Source organism: Bombina bombina, chromosome 3 (assembly GCF_027579735.1).
Source record: "Bombina bombina isolate aBomBom1 chromosome 3, aBomBom1.pri, whole genome shotgun sequence".
Classification (NCBI taxonomy): Eukaryota; Metazoa; Chordata; class Amphibia; order Anura; family Bombinatoridae; genus Bombina; species Bombina bombina.
Window position 1 is genome coordinate 206,750,863 of NC_069501.1, and position 25,129 is coordinate 206,775,991.

A 25,129-nucleotide genomic window follows, 5' to 3' on the forward strand; every position below is an offset into this window, starting at 1 on the left:
ATGATCATACCCTTGTCTAAACTCACTTTTAAATGGACATAACAGTGCAAAAGGCATTTTATTATTGCATTATTGCTTGCATAACTAAAATGTCTAACCCCCCCCCCCCCCCCAAAAAAAAAAGGTGCAATGCACTGTTAGGACCTATCTGACCATATTTGGCTCAAGAACCAATACCAATAGAAAGTAATTTTGATAAGTACATTGAAATTCTCTTATAAAAACATGCTGTATCTAACATATAAGTTTATATTTGGCTTCACGTCCCTTTAGTAAAACAGTGCAATATACTTTCATTATTTATTTTGCCTTCTTTACTGTATTTTAGCTCATTAATTTCCTCTAACTATAATCATTCAAGAAACTGTAAAACAACTATTAATTTGCTGTTAAAATGAAAGTGGCTGTATCTACTCCTATAACAAGTAATAAGTAATAGGCAAGTGGTAGATGGAGTTTGGCTGTTGAAAAACATTTGCATCAAAGTGTAATTGTATTACATTTTTTTCACATTCACTTAGTATGCAAATTTATTGCAAGCTAGAAAAATATTGTAATTACAAGGTGTATTCTGTCCCTTTAAAAACACTGAGCATAAAATACTTGTACCAAAACCTATGCTATATATATATATTTAATAAAATGTAATACTTACACTAATTCATTTCTCCCATTTATTTGGAATTCTGTTATTAAATTAAGTTCAGAGACACAAGACAAGGACCTTTGAGCAGTGAAATCAACAACTCAACACATTGGGGACGATTTATCATTGTGTCAATCTCGACGCATTTGCTGGAGTCAATTCTCTCACCAGACATCGCTGCCGCGAATCTACATATGGCAGCCTTATTTATTAAAAAGTCTGTCAAAAACACGCGCGTCAAGTACAGCGCAATGAGCATCGGACTGTTGATAAATGAGTCATCGATGTCGCAGATATTCTGTTTTTTTCCAACTTTATGCCATTTCATTACTGTCCATGAACGAGCACATTTCTCTAAAGCTAATCTTTTATTTTTCATCTGTTAATGTCCAAGAAATAGCTAGATTTATACCTGAACAAACAATAATATCTTATAGAAAATTATTTTATATTTATTTGTTATACAAAAAAATCTGATACGTATATGATATTTTCATATAAATTAATGTGTATTTGTATTTCTATAAATCATGATATGCCTATCTCATGTTTTTTCCTTTTTATTTTAATGATTATTAATGCTAGAATGTGTACATATATCTTTGCACATACTTGTGTGTATATATATATATATATATATATATACATATATATATACAGTATATATGTTATGTCAGAAATCTTTTGCAAACATATTTATACATGTCCCTAGATTCCTTTTTTTTGTTCTAAACAATGTTGTCTCTGTGTTTATTTATACCACTATGTGTACAGTATATAGTGTAAATATATCATTATTCTGAGCAAGAATAATTGCGAATATAACATGTAATCAGGGTATGCTCTGTATTTATTTGCAATCAATGGATATTTTAAGAGCTGGGCCAGTTTTATCTCTGCACCTGTGTAACCCTTCCTGATTGCAGTCTAGTTTGAAACACCACCCCTACACAGGTGTTAAAAAATTTGCTGGCATTTAAGATGACATTTCTTAATGAAAATGAAATTCAAGAGAAGGAAGAAAAACACTGAAAATAGCATGAAAGTAAAGAGGTGATTTTAATTTCTGCTGTATCTGATTCATGACAATTTAGGCCTCCATTACATATGCAGCGTTGCCCGCAAAATCCTCCGTCGCCAGATTTTACGCGATTTTGGTATTACATATACGGCGTAGCATATATTTCACCCGTCGCCCGCAATTATTACTCCCATAGGCTAACATAGAACCGCGTCGCAAATCAGTATCCAATATCCAGCGCAAGGACTTACGTGGAGAAAATGGAAAAATCATACTCCATTTTTACCTCGCCATAAAAGGCAGCCGCAGCAAGCCTTGCGCTGATTATGGGAGCACCGTAACTCCCGAAAATGCCTGCAAAAATAAACTAACACCTAACGCATGCGCAATGTCTATCTACCTGTCAACCGCAATCCCCCACCGCAATAACTAATAAAGTCTATTAACCCCTAAACCCCCATAGCCCATAACGCAATAAACCTAACCCCTAACCTAACCCCCCTAACCTAACCCCCCTAAATAAACTAAAATTGCCTAATTTACAAAATACTAAAGTTACTATTAAATTAAAAAAAATATACACTACTTTTAAAATACAAATAAAGTAAGTATAAATTAAAGGGGCAGTCTAATCAAAATTCAGGAGTAGACTGTCCCTTTAAGCAAGAATTACAGAAAATAAAAAAATCTAAGATTACAGAAAATAATAAATAAAATTACAAAATTTTAAATAAATTACACCTAATCCCTATGAAAATAAAAAAGCCCCCCAAAAAGAAAAACACCCCCAATCTAATAAACATCCAGTAGCCCTGAAAAGGACTTTTTGCAGGGCATTGCCCCAAGATAATCTGCTCTTAAACCCCCCCCCAAAAAAACTAACACTAAAAACCCTAAACTACCCATTGCCCTGAAAAGGGCATTTGTTGGGCATTGCCCTTAAAAGGGCATTCAGCTCTTTTGCTGCCCATCCTATCTAAATAAAATAAAACCCCCCAAAAACCCCTTAAAAAACCCTAAGTCTAACCCCCAAGTGGTCCTCACCTGTCCTGAAGTTCAGCGGAGAAGGTCCTGTTCCAGGCGGTGAAGTCTTCTTCCAAGCGGCGACCTCTTCTTTCTTCTTCGAGGAACCAGTCGGCGCGGAGCGGAGGGCGGAGTTGAAGACCGATGACCACGGAGCTGAAGACTGGCGACTCTGGAACTGAAGACCAGCGACCGCGGAGCCATGGAGCGTGGAGGATCCTCTTCATACGATCTCCGCCGTACACTGAATAGGAATTCAAGGTATGCGATTAAAAATGGCGTCCCTTGAATTCCTATTGGCTGATTTGAGCCTTCAAATTCAAATCAGCCAATCGGATGAGAGCTACTGAAATCCTATTGGCTGTTCAAATCAGCCAATAGGATAAGAGCTACTGAAATTCTATTGGCTGATTTTTTTAATAGGGGTTAATAATTTAGTTATTACTTGCAGTGTGGGTTTGATGGTGGATATAGGGGTTAATAGTTTAAATAGGCATATTGCGTTGTGGGGGGTTGTCGGTCTAGGGGTTAATACATTTAATATTAGTAATGAGAGGGGGGATTGCGGATATAAGGTTTTTACGTGTCGGGCTTATTTTTGGGAGGCATGTTAGACTTTTACGGGAGATTTGTTATTTTCTTTACTTTTCTTAGGCGCCGGCAGTTTCTTAAGTGCCGTAAGTCACTGGCGACTCCAGAAATTTGTATTTACGCTCATTTCTGGACATTGCTAGTTTATCAGACTTACGGCACTTTATGAACTGCCGGCGGGGTTTATGTAATACCCCGATGTGCGAGGTGAAATTACGTGCGGCGCGGATTCCCACTCTTGCACCGAAACCTGCGCCGTATATTTGATCGTGCCCTTAATGTTAGGTAGACTATTCATTTGAACTATCAGTTTAAGATTATTTTGAATCAAACATCATTTGATTATTAAAATAATTGTCAGAAATATTACACTGTGTGGCCTAATGTCATCATCAATGTTTATCTTTAATACTAATTTCACATATACATACTTTCAAAGTATAATACACAATGTAAAAAATGGCACTTACAAGTCCTGATGAGTGATCAATGACTCAAGTATAGAGCAATTTGATTCGTTAGTGATGGAAGAAAATGTATATTTCAATCAGATTGTCTGATTTCATTAACCCCTTAACAAAGTCGTACAGGGTACGTCGCACACAACCTGGTCTTAAAAGACCAGCGACGTACCCTGTACGACATTAGGGGTTTAAAGCGGCTGGAAGCGATCCTGCTCGCTTCCAGCCGCTTTACGGTTATTGCAGTGATGCCTCAATATCGAGGCATCCTGCAATAACACCCCTTGGCCATCCGATGCAGAGAGAGCCACTCTGTGGCCCTCTCTGCACCGGACATCGATGGCCGGTATCGTTGGTGGGTGGGCGGCCATCGATGAGTTCTTTGACGTGGAGGGGGGCGGGATCGCGGGGGTGACCGTCGGGAACGCGCAGGGAGGCACGCGCACATGCACGGGAGGGCGGGGGCGGGTGCGTGCATGGGGTGGAAGCGGGTGGGAACGGCTACACTACAGAAATATAAAAAAAAAAGTGAAATACAGTGGGGAAAAAAATAATTTCAAAAAGGGATCTAAGTGATCTGGGAGGGGGTGGGGGGTTGCTCTTTGGTTGGGGGGAAGCTACACTACAGAAAAAAAAAATATATATATAAAACAGCAGTTTGTTTTTTTTAGTAAACTGGGTACTGGCAGACAGCTGCAAATACCCAAGATGGCTACCAATAAGGTAGAGGGGGAGGGATAGAGAGCTGTTTGGGGGGGATCAGGGAGGTTGGGGGCTAAGGGGGGATCCTACACATCAGCATATGTAAATATGCTAAAACATTTTTTTTTTTTAAAAATACGTTTTATTTTAGTACAGTACTTAAGATGGCGGGGACAATTGTGGGTAGGGGGAGGGAAGAGAGCTGTTTGGGAGGGATCAGGGGGTGTGATGTGTCAGGTGGGAGGCTGATCTCTACATTAAAGCTAAAATTAACCCTGCAAGCTCCCTACAAGCTACCTAATTATCCCCTTCACTGCTAGACATAATTCACGTGTGATGCGCAGCGGTATTTAGCGGCCTTCTAATTACCAAAAAGCAACGCCAAAGCCATATATGTCTGCTATTTCTGAACAAAGGGGATCCCAGAGAAGCTTTTACAACCATTTGTGCCATAATTGCACAAGCTGTTTGTAAATAATTTCAGTGAGAAACCTAAAATTGTGAAAAATTTAAAGTTTTTTTTTCATTTGATCGCATTTGGCGGTGAAATGGTGGCATGAAATATACCAAGATGGGCCTAGATCAATACTTGGGGTTGTCTACTACACTACACTAAAGCTAAAATTAACCCTAGAAGCTCCCTACATGCTCCCTAATTAACCCCTTCACTGCTGGGCATAATTCATGTGTGGTGCGCAGTGGCATTTAGCGGCCTTCTAATTACCAAAAAGCAACGCCAAAGCCATATATGTCTGCTATTTCTGAACAAAGGGAATCCCAGAGAAGCGTTTACAACCATTTATGCCATAATTGAACAAGTTGTTTGCAAATAATTTCAGTGAGAAACCTAAAGTTTGTGAAAAAATTTGTGAAAAAGTGAACAATTTTTTTTTATTTGATCTCATTTGGCAGTGAAATGGTGGCATGAAATATACCAAAATGGGCCTAGATCAATACTTTGGGATGTCTTCTAAAAAAAATATATATACATGTCAAGGGATATTCAGGGATTCCTGAAAGATATCAGTGTCCCAATGTAACTAGCGCTAATTTTGAAAAAAAGTGGTTTGGAAATAGAAAAGTGCTTCTTGTACTTATTGCCCTATAACTTGCAAAAAAAGCAAAGAACATGTAAACATTGGGTATTTCTAAACTCAGGACAAAATTTAGAAACTATTTAGCATGGGTGTTTTTTGGTGGTTGTAGATGTGTAACAGATTTTGGGGGTCAAAGTTAAAAAAAGTGTGTTTTTTTCCAATTTTTCCTCATATTTTATAATTTTTTTAATAGAAATTATAAGATATGATGAAAATAATGGTATCTTTAGAAAGTCCATTTAATGGCGAGAAAAACGGTATATAATATGTGTGGGTACAGTAAATGAGTAAGAGGAAAATTACATATAAACACAAACACCGCAGAAATTTAAAAATAGCCCTGGTCCTTAAAGGAAAGAAATTGAAAAATGGCCTTGTCCTTAAAGGGACACTCAGGTTAAATTAAATTTTCATGATTCAGATACAGCATGTAATTTTAAACTACTTTCCAATTTACTTGCATTAAAAAAAAATGTGCACAGTCTTTTATATTTACACTTTTTGAGTCACCAGATCCTACTGAGCATGTGCAAGAATTCACAGACTATACGTATATGCATTTGTGATTGGCTGATTGCTATCACATGGTACAAGGGGAGTGGAAATATACATAACTTTGAAATTTGTTATAAAAAATTCTACTACTCATTTGAAGTTCAGACTAAGTGCTATTGCATTGTCCTGTTATCCTGCATTTGATGATTATGCAAATCTAATGTGTTGACTGGTCCTTTAAGGGGTTAATCACGTGATTATGCATTTACCAATAAGAAGTTGTGGAAAACTTTACTAGTTTGTGGGTTGTTTAGGAGTTTAAGTATTGCGTTAAATATGGTGCTAAGTGGAGAGTGGGACTTGTATTACATGCGTTAAACATGGTGAAAATAGATTTATCCAAAAAAAGAAAGTTGGCTTTATTATGTAATGCATTTATTTCATTTTTATCCCTATATCTACTAGTGCATCAAATTTGGAGCAATACTTCGCACCAAATTTGTAGCAATAATATTGTCCCCTTGCTTTGTAATGAGAGAAAAAGATGTAACATCTCCCTAATTTACTTTTATTATCTAATATGCTTAATTGTCTTGCAGCATTGAACATAACCTTTCTGTGTTTTCAGGCTCCCATTGATTTCTATGGCATTCGCGGCCTCAAGGGTGGCGGTTTGAACAATAGGCACTCTGCGTCGGAATAGACGCAAGTGTACTTGTTGAATGTTTGATAAATTGGCAAATAGAGTCAAATGTGATGGCGGATAATCAGTATTACGCTCGATTAACACAAGCATCGATCTGCATTGGATTGATATCGCGGGAGTGTATATTACGTCACACATTTCAAAATTTGATGATCTTGACACTTTGTTAACTACGGTGGATCAATTTTCTAATTTGATGCAAGATTCCAGCGGATTATCAGTTGAAGCATTGATAAATCGGCCCCATTGTAGCTAAAGGTTACTGCCAGGTAATTATTATTACTTTGACTATTGTTTTAACAGCTGTTAATTACATTTGAATGGTGCCCATTTATTTGAAATGAAGAGATTTATGATAAAGTTCTATGGCAAGGGGTAGCAAGGGCCTCTTGAACCCTTTGAGTGCTAACAATGGCTCTGAGCCGTCGCAAATTTTCCCAGTCAGGTGCTGACGATGGCTCAGAGCCATCGCTAGCACTCACCCATATTGAGGGCAATCTGGGGGCTCCTATCAACTCCCACCCCGGCGATCGTGCCTGTATAGTGACAGGCATCGCTGGGGCTTCACGTTTTGCGTGGTGACATCACGCTCAATGATGTGATGACGTCACAGCACAACTTTATTGAAAAATTACAATGGACAGTATAAGGAAATGGGTTATGCTGCTTAAAATCCCTAAAAAGGACCAGTACTAAGAGGCATTATAATTACAACGACAATCATGTGGCAGCTGGACAGACACGGGACCACTCATTTAAAAGAGGAGGATTGTCTCTTTCAAGTAATTGGTCTTTTTGGGGTGTGCCAGAAGGGCTAAAAATCCCCACATACATTTTTACCATATGCCATACCTGAGAACAACCTTAGCAAATTATTTTCTAGTCCTTAGTTCCATTGATCACCTCCAAATTAGAGGTACATGGGACCCCTCATTTGAAAGAAAAAAAATCCCTCTTTCAAATAAGCTGTCTCCCGTCTCTCTAAATCAGAGAGGGTCAGAAGGAGATAGGCGGTATGTAACAGCCCCCTCCCCCTCCATAGAAAAAATTCCTGGTTTCCGTTGGGTCAGGTGATTACTGTTTTTATCTTTGGGAGAGAAAAGGCCCATTATTTGAAAGGGCAAACTTCTTGCTCTGTGGTGAGGGGACCTAGAGAAGAGCTCTGGAAGATGATCCACACCTGAACCACTAACAATAAGGAAGCGCCTCTGGAACCTACTCATTTTGTGTTATCATGCACAATATGGTGACATTATACCCACCAGAGGAATCATCTGGCCCCTGATGATGGGAGGCTTTTTTACTGACTACAGAGAAACTAGTGATGCTGCATAGCTCATGGAGAAGAGCTCCTAAGTGATAATGATACATTTTAGTCATTTGTGTTTTATGAGTAATACAGATGACAATAATATGTTGTTCATATTCAAGGAATTGTTCTTTTACATTTAAACATCGATCACAACGCTTGTTCTTCAAGTTAACCACACAAATCTAATGTTCTTTGCTTTAACACTCTAAGCACTTTTAAAAAATAACTAGTCTGTGTAAATACCTAGAAAAACCCTATGGTTTCCAAATGAGAATCAGTTCACCTTCCCAGAACAACAGCATTCTTTATGTCATACTTCAGTTAAAATATTAGTAGCTGAAAATAAGAAGAAAACGTACTGCATTTATATAGAAAATCTGTGTGTGTGGGGTGCAAAAATATGTTAAAAAATGTATTTTAAACAACATAAAACTCAACCTTTTTCTTTCACGATTCACAAAAACCATAGCATTTTAGACAACTTTCCAATTTCCTTTTATTATTAAATTAGCTTCATTATCTTGGTACCGTTTGCTGAAAGAGTCGTGATGGCCGAGGAGATAGTTAAACACATCTGGTGAGCCAGAAACAATATGCATATATATGAAACAACCAATCAACAGCTAGCTCTCGGTGGTGCCTTCCTAGGTACGCATCTCAACAAAGGATACCAAAAGAACAAGAAATTAGATGATATAAATAATTGGAAATGTTCTATCTGAATCATGAAAGTTTCATTTTGACTTCGCTGTCCCTTTAACTAGAGGTTGTAACTCTAATAACTGTGGAGAAATGTGAAAATCACATAAATGCCTTGTGATCTCCTGATCAGCACTTAGAGATTAACTGTCAGACCACCACTCTGATACAGCTTATGTGCTAAGGAATAGATTTGTTTATGATTAAAGGGACACCCAAGTCAAAATAAACTTTTGATTCAGAAAGAGCATGAAGTTTTAAGAGACTTTCCAATTGACTTTCATTATCAAATGTTGCACAATCTTTTTATATACACACTTTCTGAGGAACTAGATCCTATTGAGCATGTGCACACTCTCACAGGGTATACGTTTACTAGTCTGTGATTGGCTGATGTCTGTCACATGATACAAGGGGTCAGAACATGGGAGGAAAAAAATAAAATTGTCAGAAACAAATCTACTGCTTATTTGAAATTCATGCAATTCTACTGCATTGAGAGGTCTTTTACATTTTGGGCAGACACCTCCTGCGGCACCCATTTCTCTTACATTAAGACATGCAGGTCTATTTAGGATCAAGTGTAGAGGCAGAAACATGAAATTCGTTTAAAGTATGGGAATCTGCTATTTTAATCACATGCTACCTCAAAATACCATATTTATGCTGTCACATGCAATAAAGTTCTACACGCACGTTAATTCTTGCTGGATAAATACCTGCAAACTTTCACATCTCAGGCAGATGTATTTTTTTTTTGTGGAAATGTCTCAGGAACAGAAATCCATCCATGCTCGCGGTAGCAATAACCAGCCACTTGTAATGGCTAGCTAGTTATCGTGCCCCCCGCAAACGGGCAAATTTGTCCGTTTGCTGATGTGCGATAATTTAATGCTCCACTTATAATCTGGCCCTTAGTGTTTATTATCCTTTTAATACAGACATTATAACTAAAGATGCAAAAGTCATTGAAAATTCTATTGTTTAAAAGCAGTATTAAGTCCCGAAACAGTCCCCACAGTACACATACTCTTGTCAATGAAACTGAAGTATAAGTTTTACACTTATACTTCTGCTTATATATATTTATATATATATATATAGTATATATAGTGTATATTTCTGCAGTTTTTCATGTACAGTGAGTGTCAGCAGTGCACATTTACTAACCATTCTCCTGTGTAAAGAGTTTGACCAACATGAGTGAAAATGAGGAATCTGTCATACTTGATATGCATTAAAGAGTTTTTCATTTAGTTTTTATGGGACCTTTTTCCTAAAAGGAGTTTGCTCTCTTATTGAATTTTCTCTAAAGATTAACAAAGTTGTAGAGAGGAACTCACAGGAATGTCATGATCTTGGTGACTACAAAATAACGTATGTAATTCTGTTTACCAGTGTATTAGAATTTCCACACTAAACAGCTTCACCAGTCCCTTAATTATGTGTCAGATTTACTAAAGATCTCTAATCTCTTCATTCTTTATCAAGAGAACTTTAAATAATAAAACAAATATTTGTGAAACTGGAGAGACTAGAGAGGGTGTGTAATAAATGATGTCCTGTATGTGGGCATAGACTAAATAATCACTGTTTTTCAATCAGTCCTCAGGGCCAACTAACAGGCCAGATTCTCAGGATTATATTGGGTGAGAACAGGTAAATACAGATGATTACTGATCAGTTGATTATTTCACCTGTGCTCTACTTCAGATACTCTGAAAATCTGACCTGGTGGGGGTCCCCGAGGACTTGACTACATATATTTAATCATAGCAGAGCTTGCACTTTTATTCAATTTAAAAAAGCTAATATTGTTTTAATTAATTATCTATACAAGCAAAACATTTGCGCATATTATCAGTATTATAACGGCGTAATGAATTTATTAAAGGGACATGAAACCCACATATTGATTTCATGATTCAGATACAACATACAATTTAAAACAACTTTCAAATTTACTTCTATTATCACATTTGCTTCATTCTCTTGGTATCCTTTGCTGATGGAGCAGCAATGCACTACTAGGAGTTAGCTGAACACATCAGCTCAGCCAATAACAAGAGGAATATATGTGCAGCCACCAATTAGCAGCTAACTCCAAGTAGTGCTTTGCTGATCTGAAGCCTACCTAGGTTTTCTTAAAACAAAAACAAAAAAAAGAGAGCAATCATAAATTAACATCTTTGGGTTTCATGCCCCTTTAAAGGGACAGTCAACACCAGAATTTTTGTTGTTTAAAAAGATAGATAATCCCTTTATTACCCATTCCCCAGTTTTGCACCATAAACACAGTTATAATAATACACGTTTTACCTCTGTAATTACCTTGTATCTAAGCCTCTGCAAACTGCCCCCTTATTTCAGTTCTTTTGATAGACTTGCATTTTAGCTAATCAGTAGTGACTCCTAGGTAACTTCACGTGCGTGAGCTCAATGTTATCTATATGACACACATGAACTAATGCCCTGAAAACTGACAAAATGCATTCAGATTAGAGGTGGCCTTCAAGGTCTAAGAAATTAGCATATGAGCCTACCTAGGTTTAGCTTTAAACTAAGAATACCAAGAGAACAAAGCAAAATTAGTGATAAAAGTAAATTGGAAAGTTGCTTAAAATTACATGCCATATTTGAATTATGAAAGTTTATTTTGGACTTGATTGTCCCTTTAAGTTATTAGTATGTATGATGCAAGATGCTTGTATTAATTAGAAAGAATTGTATCAACATCAACAAATATCTTTATTACCTCAGAACATGTACTCATTCGCTGGTTAGGGGTGACAATCAGGTTTGTTACTACAAAAAATACATTTTCCCCCTAAAATAAAAAAAAGTAAAAACATTAGTTATTAATTAATTTGTTTGGAGCATTTCTTATTAAGTAGCAAAATACTGACCTGTGGAGGTATGACATAATCTACCACATCCCAAAGCCGTTCTCCAAGTTCAGTAGTATTGGTATAAGCAACTCCCTTAAGCTTGGTGATCACAGAGCTTTGTACAGATGTATCTGTATCTTGATAACCTTTCTTGACCACAAACACCCACCTGCCAAATAAAAGTTACATTAACACACAAATGACTATATATTGATGATATTAAAGGGGTATTAAAGGGATATTAGACACAAACTATTTTTCACATGCATATCAGAGAATACTATTTTGACTATTCTGACAAGAATATATTTTGCATGAAAAAAGATATTAAATTGAAGCTGTATGACATGCTATTGATGCTAGCAAGAAATATATATTTTATTCACAACTGGCCAGTGGTTATAAGAGAAACTCAAAAACAAATCAGTAATAGACTGAAAAAGAGTACAAATATAGCACTCATAACGTTATATTATTATATTTCAATAGATATTATGGCAGAAGGCAGAGAAACATAAATAAAACTTAACTTTTACTTTTTTAGCTTAAAAAAGGGGGGGGGGGATAGGAAAATAATCACACTATTAAAATATGCATATGCCTGTCTGGAAGTGAAATGCTATAATTAGTAGAATACAAACAGAGTATCGATGGCTTGATTATTACCTAGATGTAAGGTGGCTTAGGATTCCTATCTGTGATTCAGCCTATGGTCTAATAGGTATTGTGGTATAGTGAGAGGATGTGCATACACTAGCGGGAGAAATACCTAAAAACTACCAGAGAAAATGTTCCTACAGATTATTTCTCTGGACAAGCCAGGGATTTGACCGATTTGTTACCGCTAAGAATTATTATGATTTTTACGTATTCTATCCCTGAAAATGCACCATTTAGGGGGACCATTTTTCTTGAAACAGCAATTATAAACAACGAATTTCCTAGATAAAGAGGTAACAAGATAAGAAATTGAGGAGGGAGTGGGCACCTTATTTCTTTTTTTTTTTTCTCTCTCCCTCTCTCTCTTTTTTTCTTTTTCTTTTTTTCTTTTTTGTTTTGTCATTGCGTGTTTGTCTGTCCGGTTTTACAAAATTTAATAAAACAGTCAACAGTATAAGAATACACCAAGAGGAGAGTGTTTGGTCCTCGATAAGTTTTAAGCTCAGTGTTTAAAGAGGGTGTTTTAAACCAAGATCTCTTGCTGTGAGTTTTTCTTATTGCATGTTTATTTTTGTGGAAATTTTGTTAAGAGAAAAATCAATGTATTATTTTTACGAGCAATTCCACTATGTTAGTGGAACAGAAAAAGCTGAATCTAATGTAATTTATTTTTGCTTTAATAACATGTTTTGTTTTTGTCTTGACAATTTTGTTATACTGTTGAACTATAAATAAAAAAATAAAAAAGAATTATTATAATTTTTACGTATTCTATCCCTGAAAATGCCAGAGACCTATGTCAAATGGTTATCTTAGTAGATGGTTAGTATAAGTGTTAGGATGCTCAAAATGGAGGATTCAAATGATCTATTATTTAATATACCCTTTAATTACTACTATTAGTGAGGAGGAGCATATCACAATAACTCTCCTATATATCAAGGATATTGGTCATTATGAGTGATTGGTCTGGAACTGTCAGAATGACTCTCCTATATATCATAAAGAGAATGTTGGTCACTGCCAGTGATTGGTCTGGAAATACCAGAGACCTATACCAGTTAGTTACCATTAGGTAGCACAGCCAGGTGATCCAATGCACCTTTTAGTTACCTCTGTAAGTGGTTAGAATAAATATAAGGATGCTCCAAATAGAGGAGTCAGATGATCCAATAGTTAATATACCTTTAAGTTACCACTAATAGTGAAGAAAAGCGTATCATAATGGTTGTTGTAAATTACTTCTCTGGAAATACCAGAGATCTATACCACTTAGTTACCACTGTGAATTATAATCACTGCATTTTCGCTACATATTCTTGCTCTGGGGAAACCAAAGACCTATACCTGTTAGTTACCGCTGTGATTAGTTGGAATAAATATCGAGGCACTCGAATGAAGGTGCTAAATTAATAAAATAGCAAATTTATCTCCAGGATTGCTAATGCTAAGCCAGCTGATAGAACCCAAGGTTGTATGCAAGGTAGAGGGTGCACACTCTTTATAGCCTATGGAGCAGGTAATAATATCACTTATTGGCTGTACTGCCCATCAGTGAAAAAGTAAAAAAAAACAAGTCTTGCTGTGGGGGTATAGCAGTGTGGGTTAGCACACTAGATGTGAGCAAACATATCTTTAGGTGCTAGTTTAGCCTGCTAGAGGTAAGCAGGCACTATACTTTTCTGCAAAAGATTGCAAATATGTTAAAGGCCCCATTAAATTAGAGCTAAAGAAGTTCATGCTGTCAGCACATTCATGACAGCTATATATTAATTTCAGCTCCCATTACTTTCTATGGAACAAGGTAAAACAAGCACTTGTGTTACAATACTGGTGTAATTCACCACAGTGAGTATAGATGTCTGTACCAGAATTATTTTTATTTCATCCCATAGTTTATGTGATGCCTTTACTACCAAACGTCCGCTACCCTTGAAAAGATGAGAAGACAAAAATGACATATGTAAACCCCCTATGCTTTAATAAAAGTCTTAAAATCCATATTCCCCTTTTATAATAACTTATATTACAATTTATTTTTGTATTTTTATTGGAACAATATTGGGGATTATGTAGATTCAAGTATGATACACTTATGATAAGGTATTTAGGTTTTACATTACAATATTAAGCCTTTCATCATATATCTTTTTATTATTTTTAGTGTATTACAATGAGACTATGAGGTCAATTTATCAAGGGCCGAATGGCCCCTGATGCCCCTGTTTCTGTGCGGGTCTTCAGGCTCCCCGGAAACAGCAGTTATGAATTAGCGGTCTTAAGACCGCTGCTCCATAACTGGTCCTCTGCCTCTGAGGCTGCGGTCTGTAATCCGCCCGATCCTATACGATCTGGTTGATTGACACCCCCTGCTAGCAACCGTGAATCTGCAGGGGGCGGCATTGCAGAAGCAGTTCAGCAATGTCTGTCGGACATGATATGCTACAGCGTATCATGTCGGACAGACAATGATAAATCAGCCCCTAAGTATTATTTAGTGACTGAGGACCAAATCTCATGTTTGTCATGTTTGTGCAGTCACTCCAAAGAGCACTCTGGACTCCCACCAGCCATAGCTCTGCATATGGTAGTGCCAGTCAGGCCATGGCTTCCAATACTTTCCATAGGAGTAGCTACAGAATTGTAGTGACAGTATTCTATGTCCACACATACAAAAATGCAAGGTGTAGCTCCCAAGTTAACCGTATGTGTAGTTTTAGGAGTTACACAACCTTTTTAATGAAACTACAGCCATATATAATGGGAAAACAGGGGTTGTGGACAGATGAAACTGATCTTGCACTTGGAATGTTAGGTGCGCTCACGATGAGTGTTAACTGCTCAGGTGGTTCCAGTAAGGGTTAATTGGTATTTGGGGTGTTAGAGTTAAGTCATTGTGGGTAGGGGATGTTAGGCATAACTTGCCCTGGAGGGGGGGCTGTGTTTAGGATTAGCTTGTTGGGGCTCAGGGATGTTTGTGGTTGGGGCTTATTTACAGTTGTGGTTTAGAATAGTTTGCATATAAGTTTATCTGTGGCTGGGGGTTAAAGGTGCAAATGCCAAAAATTCCAATGTGCTAATTCATTTTATTATTGTACTATTGCATGCATGTAACTATCTTTATCCCTTGTAAATTAGTTAAAGGTACACTAATCACCTTGAGATTTTTATATAAAATGTTTATTTATGTGTAATGAAACAACTTTGCAATATACTTTAATTATTTATTCCCCCCTTTCATGTAATTTAGCTCTGAAAATTGTGGATTTTTTTAATTCTCAGATCTTGAAAAGCATCCTGCTGACTTCTTAATACTAACCCTGCTACTAGGGATGGGCAAATGTGTTTATATTCAAATTTGAATGTTAGAACGAATGTTATTATAGAAATTCGATTTTCATAATCGAATGTTGATAAGAACGAATATTCTTAAAAATTCTATAATCGAATGCTATTTACAGTTTTTGAACGTCACTTTCGAATTCAAATGTTTATAATTAGATTAAATGTCCACATTTGACATTTGGAATGTAGCATTCGTTTTAACAAATACTATTCAGAACTTCAATAGATCATGTGGTAGGGAATTTAGTATATTGATACATAATAGATACAAATGTATCAATTCAAATGTTTCTATTTTGAATATTGCATAATTTGAATTACATTTAAAGAAAGCATTAGAAATACTATTACAAATATATAAATTCTAATTTTTCGAATTCAAATATTGAAGAATTTGAATAAAATTATTAGAAAATTCGAATACAATATTACAGTTAAAGAAAGCATTAGAGATACTATTACATTAAACAAATGTTAGAATGCTGTATAAACATTCAAAATTCGAAATGAATGAACGAATGTGTTAAAATTAGTTTTATTTTTCGAATGTTGACATTCACCCATCCCTACCTGCTACATATCTTTCCCTAAGTGGCTCCACTATACCGCAAGCCACACTGCACCAGGAGCTGCGTGTGAGACATCCGTCTGAACTACCAGGAACTTCACAGGCCGCAAGACACAACACGCTATAGCGCACACACACTGCATCTTAAAGGGACAGAAACTCAAACCACGCCTGTTATACATGAAGGAAGGAGGCATCTCTCTCTCTCTATAAAAGACGTTTGATTAGTCTGCTCAGTGTTCAGATATCCTGTGTACCTTGTGTTACGAACTGTGCTCTTATCCTGTTATCCTGATATTGACTTTCTGCCTGTTTTATCGATAACGAACCTTTGCTGCCTGAACTGACCATTTGCCTGTAAGACCACGTCTCTGTCTCATCCCTTGTCTGTACTTCGAAATCGATCCTATTCAGCCTCTCCTTCTGCATCCTTGGCTTCTACCACCGAACCCTTACAATACTAGCATCCTGACAATTACAGCAAAATTGTGTTAATCTTTTATAAAATGATAAGACTTGGCTGATATCCTATGCTATAACAACACAACAGAAATGACAGCTAGAGAGACTCATTAATATCACTTCTGTTTAAATAAGCAATTATAAATTAGATCAAAATGTTTCATTAAGTCCAGTAAAAATGTAATACAATGTACATTTGTTATTCCTTGTGCATGATTTTCCAAACCAAACTCTTCAGTTATATTGTCACAATGAGATCATCCACTTCATTTGTGAAGAAGTTATCTAAACCTTGGTGAATCATCTCTATAGAATAACAAAGAAATGTGATAGTTCTATCTCACTCCAAGCAGCAGAAATCAACCTACTTGTCTGTGTTTCAGACAAAAAAATAATAATTTCAACTTGTGTAAATACTTTTGTTTGCTTCATAGAAAATATTTGAGTACAATGTCCCTATCAGTGCTGACGTCTTTGATGTTAGCTGCCAGGACATCTTCATAGATAAAAGATGGGAATGTATGGATAGTGTTGTACAATAATAATAAAATGTTTCATATTGCACCCATAGCATAATATTAATTCTATTTTATTCCTAATGAAATGTACATGTGCTTAAGAAATTGACATCAATGAAAATAGGTAAAGAAAGCCAGAATATATTATGAGATATGTCAACATCAGAATACACTTTCTTCAACAACTCAACACATCTCAAAACCAAACTATAGTATAAGCACATGTTTTATTGTCACCATCTGTGAAGGTAAATGCTGGTCTAGATATAACTAAATAGTTGCCAGAGTTTGACCCACAAAATCCAGTAGATTTAATGGATCTGATTTCTAATAGAAAACAGAAAAATACATAATATGTACTAAACAAATACAAAGTTAAAAAAAATGCCCACAAAAAAAATACTTTATGATCTATTATGATTTATTGAGGCAGGATGACCCAGTATTACTTATCTTTATATCCAGGATCCTAAATTGCAACATCTTTACTATTAATGTGTATCCAGTCCTGGTGAGGTGAAAGGGAACTCATTGCAATAAAAAGTTCTGCACCATACCTGGGAGACATCAAGGGTGAATTATATGTTTAAAGTGACATTAAGCTCATAGCATATGTAAGCAGTTAAGCACTGCATTACAAAATGTTTGAATACCATTTAACCCTGTAATTTTGTTAGTAAAAATGACATGGTTTTGAAATCAAGAGCAGTTCAATGATATCCCGATTGAAAACCCTGGTGAAATCTGTGAAATAATTTTGTGCTCGGATCTAACCAATCACTGTGTAGAATGTTGCAGCATAAGGTACATTTTACAAGGTATTTAGAAAATTCATTATTCAGATATTTGTTTGTCAAGCCAAATCTATATACGACAGTGGGTAGCAGCATTCAGTATTTTTCTGTGGCAGATATATTAGTGTTAAAGTGCAACACACAAAGATCTGGATTTGAACGTTAACACTAATATATCCAGCGCTGAATACTGTTACCTGTGGCCATATTTGGAAATTGACAAACGAATATCCGGATAACAAATTTTGCACATACCTACATTTAACTATACTTAAGTAGGAAGCACTCTCTCTGCAAGGGGAGGAAGTAGAACAATACGGTGAGGTATTTTACAGGAAACGTACTCAAAATAAATATTTAATGGGTGTATTGCTGCTTTATTTTCCTTGATTAAGCATCTTATATGGAGATGAAAGATTGAGTTTGATGTTTCTTTAAAATAATTATTCTGGGCATAATTGTTTTATAATGTGAGTATTATTTTTTTAATACATTACATGCAATATGCACTATGCTTCTGCACTGCATTTAAGACATTTGGAACTTATGGATCTTGTAGACTGTGTAGTCAACAATGTATGACAGCCAGCAGTTCCTTTTTTAACTGCAATATCAAAAACATATGGGAAGTGACTTGATTTTTATTGTTCTAATAGTCTTAGAAATGTCTTTAAATTATTGTGTTTTTCCATGCTGGTAGTTCCTAGAAGGTGCTACTTAACCATGTTATAAACCAGGGATGGCCAACTGGCAGCCCAAGGGCCTAAAGTGGCCCTTTGCACTAATCATTGCAGCCCCAGGGAAAAAGAGGGACTAAGAATGTGTTATAAACTAGGGATGGCCAACTGGTGGCTCAAGGGCCTCATGCGGGCCCTCTGCATTTGTCTTTGCGGCACCAGGGAAAAAGTGGGACTAAGAATGTGTTATAAGCTAGGGATGCCCAAATGGTGGCTCAAGGGCCTCATGCGGCCCTCTGCATTTGTCTTTGCGGCACCAGGGAAAAAGTGGGACTAAGAATGTGTTATAAGCTAGGGATGGCCAACTGGTGGCTCAAGGGCCTCATGCGGCCCTCTGCATTTGTCTTTGCGGCACCAGGGAAAAAGTGGAACTAAGAATGTGATATAAACCAGGGATGGCCAACTGGTGGCTCAAGGGCCTTATGCAGCTCTCTGTATTTGTCTTTGCGGCACCATGAAAAAAGCGGAACTTAGAATGAATGCCATAGTTTTTTGCCCCAGGAAAAGGCAGAAATAAAAATTTGTTCTCTGGGTTTCCAAAACTCAAAAGAGCTCCCTAAAGGAAAGAACAGAAGCTACAAGGTACCCGGCAGCCTTATGTAAATCCCCTGGGCCACTTAATATTTTTTAGAAGTATATTATTATTTATGCGTTTAATAATCATAAATTTATATGTGACCCTTAAGGCTTTTTAAAAAAATATTTAACTGTGGATCCCATGTGTTAGGAAGGTGGCCATCCTTGTTATAAACATTAACTTCAACCTCAAATGAAGGGAAAAAAGGGAAGAGACAACTTTGTGGCACTTAAATGTGCCTTCAACATTGTCCAACTTCTGTAAGTAATTTATTAGCCACAATGCAGCAGCTCACAAGTAACAGTTACTATACACATCACTATACAACGGTAGTGACAGTATCCTGTCACTATTATGTGAGCCTGGTTGCTATAAGTCTGCAAAACTCTTTTGCATTATGGGTTCTTTAAACATGGTGTAAAATCCTTTCAATCAGTTACAAGGCAGCCTAACATATTACTTCTTACTGTGACCTAGTCTCCAAATGCAATTATCTGTATTTGTGATCTTCTCCTTTGGCAATAATGCTGCTCAGCTGCAATGGAATCACTTTCAGACCAACTAACAGATTGTTGTGAGTAAACAGTCTGATGCATGCAGCTGCCTGAGATCACAGCCCTCTGCTTCAATGCACATAGGGAATGTTTTGTTCAGTTTATGTTACAGCCAGTTAATATTATTGCAGTCACTATACATAGAAACGTATGTCATCATACAATTTTAGAAATATGAGAAACAAGTTTCAAAGTATCTTAAATCATGTTACAAGACGTGTGTAAGCATTCTTTGAAGCATGATGAAGTACGTTGTGGTCAGGGTCTGGTCACATAGGACTCTTTTTCTACTGGTCATTTGAAAAACAAAACATAGTATAGATATTGTACATTCTCTAAACAGTAAGAAATGTATTCTTGTTCCACACAGCAATTCTATCTAACATTATAGATCCTTTTGTTTCTATAAGACCCAGCAACCAGCTGCAATAAACCCTGCAGGACCAGGTGTCACTAGTTTATCCTTGTCCTACTATGGGATTCTCCACACCGCAATCTCCCAACACCTAAAGGAACCCCATAGCATGACCTCTCCCACTGACAGCACCTGAGACTCCCATACAAGCTCTGCTCCAATCATAGTACCCTCACAACTAACTAACTCCTTTCTTTTAAAAGCCCCAAAATATTATACTTTAATCACAGCTCAAAATTTGTCTGCCTAAGTCTCTTTTAGCCAGCCTAACAGAGTTCCCAACTGTCTTCTTCCTCATCATTTTCCTGCTCCTAGTTCAGAGGGTCCCTTCTTATTTATAAAATTAACCGAACAGGATTGTATTGAGAGCTGTCAATGTCCTCTTAATGTGGGTTAATTGTGGTTGATGGCAGGGTTGAATAGTGTTAACTAAGATCGGATAGCTTGAGGCTGGGTTTACAATATAATTATATAAATTAACTATAAAAATTAGGTACCAGTGCTAATAGCAGATAGTCACTATGATCAGTCTTATGCAAATAGTGACGTCACTAAATAAGAGCTCTGTGTGGGTGATACAGTCACTACAATGGAGTCGCTTTATTTTAGCAACATGAGGCTCAATTTTATTTGAATTCTTTTTATTAGTAAGAGATCCGTATACAGTACATATATTCAAACATAAAGTATGTCAAAAGTTTTACACGGTTCTGCATTCTCCATTGTCCATTTCTTTTTTGTTTTTTAAAGAAAGGTTATAACATAACAAGATAACAAGTAAATAAGAAAAGATAAATAAACAATTTGTAATAAAGTATATCCAGAAAATAAAATAAATACAAATAAAATGAAAGAGTGTCCAGTCTTGGAGTTTCAGGTCTAAAGTGGGGTAGAATGTTATACAGTGTTGCTGTCCTAAATATTTGGTGTCTATCTATGCGCCAGGAGGTAAAACTATTCTCCAGAGGAATTATTTACAGTTCTTTTGTAGTCATCCTAAATAGTTTGTAAGACAATAAAGTTGTCTGTAGTTCCTTTCTTATAGGCGGAGTATTCCTCAAGTTCTAGTAACTCGGAGACCTTGTCACGCCAATTGGTCAATGTGGGGATATCTTTAGTCTTCCATATTTTAGCTATTAACAGTTTTGCACTATTTGTAAAAATGTGAAATAGAGGGAGTAGGGATCTACTGGGCAATTTAATAGACTTATTTAAAAGCCAAATCAGAGGGTCTGGGGGCATTGAAACCTGGAAAATTGTTTCAACTTCATGTATAACTTCATACCAGCAATGGTTCAATTGGGAGCACCACCACCACATGTGCCCCATTCCACTACCTACATGGCCGCATCTCCAGCATTTATCGCTGGTAGAGGGGAACAGGCAATGAAGCCTACGAGGGGTTAAGTACCAGCAGTGTAGAATCTTGTAATTGGTCTCTAGAATGGAAGCTGAGGTAGAGGATCTTTTCGTGTTCGAAAATATATTGGTCGCCATCTGTGGAAGAATTATTTTCTCCAGTTCTCTTTCCCACATCTCGATAGAGTAGGGTAGATTACCTGGAGGGGGCTGAAGTAATATTTTATATATGATAGATAGGGAGTGTCTTATTGGTGTGTTTATCAGATATAGTTTCTCCAAATTTGTGGGAGAGCGGGTTATGTTTTTCTTATTCTTGTGAGTACAGATGTAGTTGTGTAATCGTCTATAAGAGAACCAGTTATTTGCCCAGTCAAATCCCTTCCTTATTAGCTGTTCTTGTGTGCAAATAGCTTCATTAGCAGTTATGCTATATATAGGTATGTCTTCCACTATCGTAGATAGGGATGTCGGGTTAGGTAGGTATGTCAGGGAGAATTCTGAGTTATGTAGTAATGATGTCAAAGGGCCCGGGGGAGAGGAAAGGCATGGATTGCGTGTGGAGATTAAGTCCCATTGCAGAGTAGTCTCCTTAATGATAGGGTTGGTGAGCCGTTTAAGTTTCTCTGTAAAATCCGAGCGCCAGCATGCTCCCACCCTCCAGTCCAGGATCCTTTGGAAGAAAATGGAATTTCTATACTTTTCTAGGTTGGGTAAGCTCATCCCCCCATGTTGCTTGCCTTCAATAGATATATAGTGTTTTTGTTGATTCTTGGTGGTTTGTTGTTCCAGATAAATGTACTGAATAAATTCTGAACCTGGGGTAAATATTTGGGAGTAATAGGGATTGGGAGAGCTCCCATGATATAAAGTAGTGTAGTTAAGACATTCATTTTTATAGTGTTAATCCGACCCTGCCAGGATAGCCTTTTTGCCTTCCAGGAAGACAGGTCACGCATTATTGTGGTCTTGATTGGGAGAAATCAACATCATCTCAGCGGGCAATTATTTTTAATAAGTGCCACCGAGCTTGACGGGAGCCCAAAATCTAGGATCTCAGATTTACTTTGGTTTATTAGGAAATCCGCGAGGTTTTGAAAAGTTGTGAGTTTGGATAGGAGCGTGGGGATCGAGAAATCTGGGTTGGTGAGAGTAAATAGTATGTCATCCGCAAATAGAGACAATTTGTATGTATCCTGGCCTAAAGTGATTCCGGAGATATCTGCATTACCTCTAATTTTGGAGGCGACTGTTTCGATAAAAAGCGCAAAGAGTAGGGGGGAGAGGGGGCAGCCCTGATGCGTACTGTTCTTGATTTCTATCGGGGGGGATAAGGAGCCGTTTACTATGATACTGGCACTCTGGGAATTGTATAACGCGAATATTCTCTTTAGAGTAGTTGAACCAAAACCGAAGGCCTCAAGGGACGCTCTTAGGAAAGACCAATTGACGCGGTCGAAGGCTTTCTCCGCATCCGTTGATACCAATACCACGGGGATTTTGCTGTTGGAGATGTACCAGATTAAATGTATATTGCGAACGGTATTATCTCTTGCCTCGCGGCCTGGGACAAAGCCCACTTGGTCATTATGTATGAGATCAGGGAGGAATCGATTAACGCGATTTGCAATTATTTTTGTGAAGATCTTTAGGTCCGAATTTATTAGTGAGATTGGGCGATAGTTCGCTATTACTTCAGTGGACTTGTTAGGCTTAGGGATGACCAAGATATGGGCCCGTAATGAGATCGGGGGGAAGTCTTTATTTCCATCTATACTACAGAAGTACCTAAGAAGATATGGGGATAACAATTCTTTAAATTGGATATAGTAGGAATTCCCGAAGCCGTCAGGGCCCGGGGCCTTACCAGATGGTAGGGATGGGCGATTGTTTCTAAAAATTCGAAATTTAAAATGAATTTTGATACATTCGTTCGTTCAAATCGAATTTCGAATGTTTATATAACATTCTAACATTCTATTTTTGAATTTTTTTTTTTGAATTTTTCAATAAAATTCGAAAATATTCGTTCGAATAATAGAATGTTTAGCTATGTAATTCATTCAATTTCGAAATGTAATATTCAAATTCGAATGCTACATTCGAATTTGAAGTAGTATTTCTAGTCTAATAATGTGCTTTAAATGTAATATTCGAATTTTAATGTGACATTCGAATTCAAAATAGTATTTCTAGTTTGCAACTGTGTTTTATAAATGTGATATTCGATTCGAATGTGACATTTGAAATAGTGTTTCTAGCCTACAATTGTGTTTTATAAATGTAATATTCAAATTCGAATGTGAGAGTCAAATGTGACATTCGAATTCGAATGTGACATTCGAAAACTGTAAATAATATTAGAAAATCGAATTTTTAAGAATATTCGTTCTTTTCAACATTCTATTATGTAAATCGAATTTCTACAATAACATTCGTTCTAACATTCGAATTCGGATATAAACACATTCGTCCATCCCTATCAGATGGGAGAGAGGATATAACTCAAAGAATCTCCTCCTCTGTGAACGGATTGTCTTATTCGTCTCTTTGTTCGTCAGATAGTCTAGGGATGTTTAGTTTGGAGAGATAGTCATTAATGTCTTCTTGGGCGGGGATTTCTGATATCACGTCTGATATTATATAGGTTATCGTAGAAATCTTTAAAACTAGAGAGATATCAGCGGTCACAGATCTAGTGGTCCCATCTGTTCCCCGAATGCCCATTATATATTGTGTATTAGTTCTTTTTTTGAGTTGGCAAGCCAACATTCTACCTTGTTTATTTGCCCTTCATAATAAATCTTTCTCAGAAATAGAGCTTTCTTTTTTGCTTGAGTGCCTAAGAAAAGGCAGAGCTGTTGTCGTTTGTGTGTGATACTGTCTAGAAGGGAGGTGCTTGAAGGGAATGCTTTATGTAATTCTTGAAGTTTGGCTAAGTCAGCTAGTAATGAGTTAAGGTAGGTGTGTTGTTTTGTCTTAGCAGCCTTGAGTGCTATTAGCTCATCTCTAAGGACACATTTATGAGTGTTCCAGATACTGTGAATGTCTACGTCTGGAGTGTCGTTACTCTTGAAGTATTCTACTATTCTACTAATGTTTTTTGTATTTGAGCATAAATCAAGGGATCCCTGAGCAGGGAGTCGGTCAAATCTCCAATTAAATGGGGGAGGAGAGGGGGGGGGGACCATTGAAACTGGCAGCTAACCATTGCGTGATCCGACCAGGTTAGTGGGTGGATATCCATACTAGTGATACGGGATAAGTTGGTTACGTCTGTAAAAATATAGTCGATTCTTATATATATATGTGATGTGGATTGGAATAGAACGTGTAGTCCCTCACGTTTGGGTGTTGGAGGCACCATGTGTCATGTAATGTTAGTTGTAGGAGAGTTTGTTTAATTTGTCTTAGGGTTTTGTTAGGTACTGAGGATGTACCGGTGGAGCAGTCAAGGGGTGGGTAAAGTGCTAGATTAAAGTCACCCCCCCAGAACCAA

The 25,129-nt window shown here is 36.9% G+C and overlaps 1 protein-coding gene across 4 annotated transcripts in view; it reads right to left on the minus strand.

Annotated features, from left to right (window-relative positions):
- P2RX5 (purinergic receptor P2X 5) overlaps positions 1-25,129 on the minus strand; it is a 161,937-nt gene that overhangs the window by 103,855 nt on the left and 32,953 nt on the right. For all 4 annotated transcript variants that reach the window (XM_053706099.1, XM_053706100.1, XM_053706098.1 and 1 more), the window contains exons 2-3: positions 11,660-11,810; positions 11,509-11,580 (exon numbers count right to left, since the gene is read on the minus strand). In XM_053706099.1, the coding sequence (XP_053562074.1) occupies positions 11,509-11,580; positions 11,660-11,810 (223 nt within the window). The remainder of the gene's footprint in view (positions 1-11,508; positions 11,581-11,659; positions 11,811-25,129) is intronic.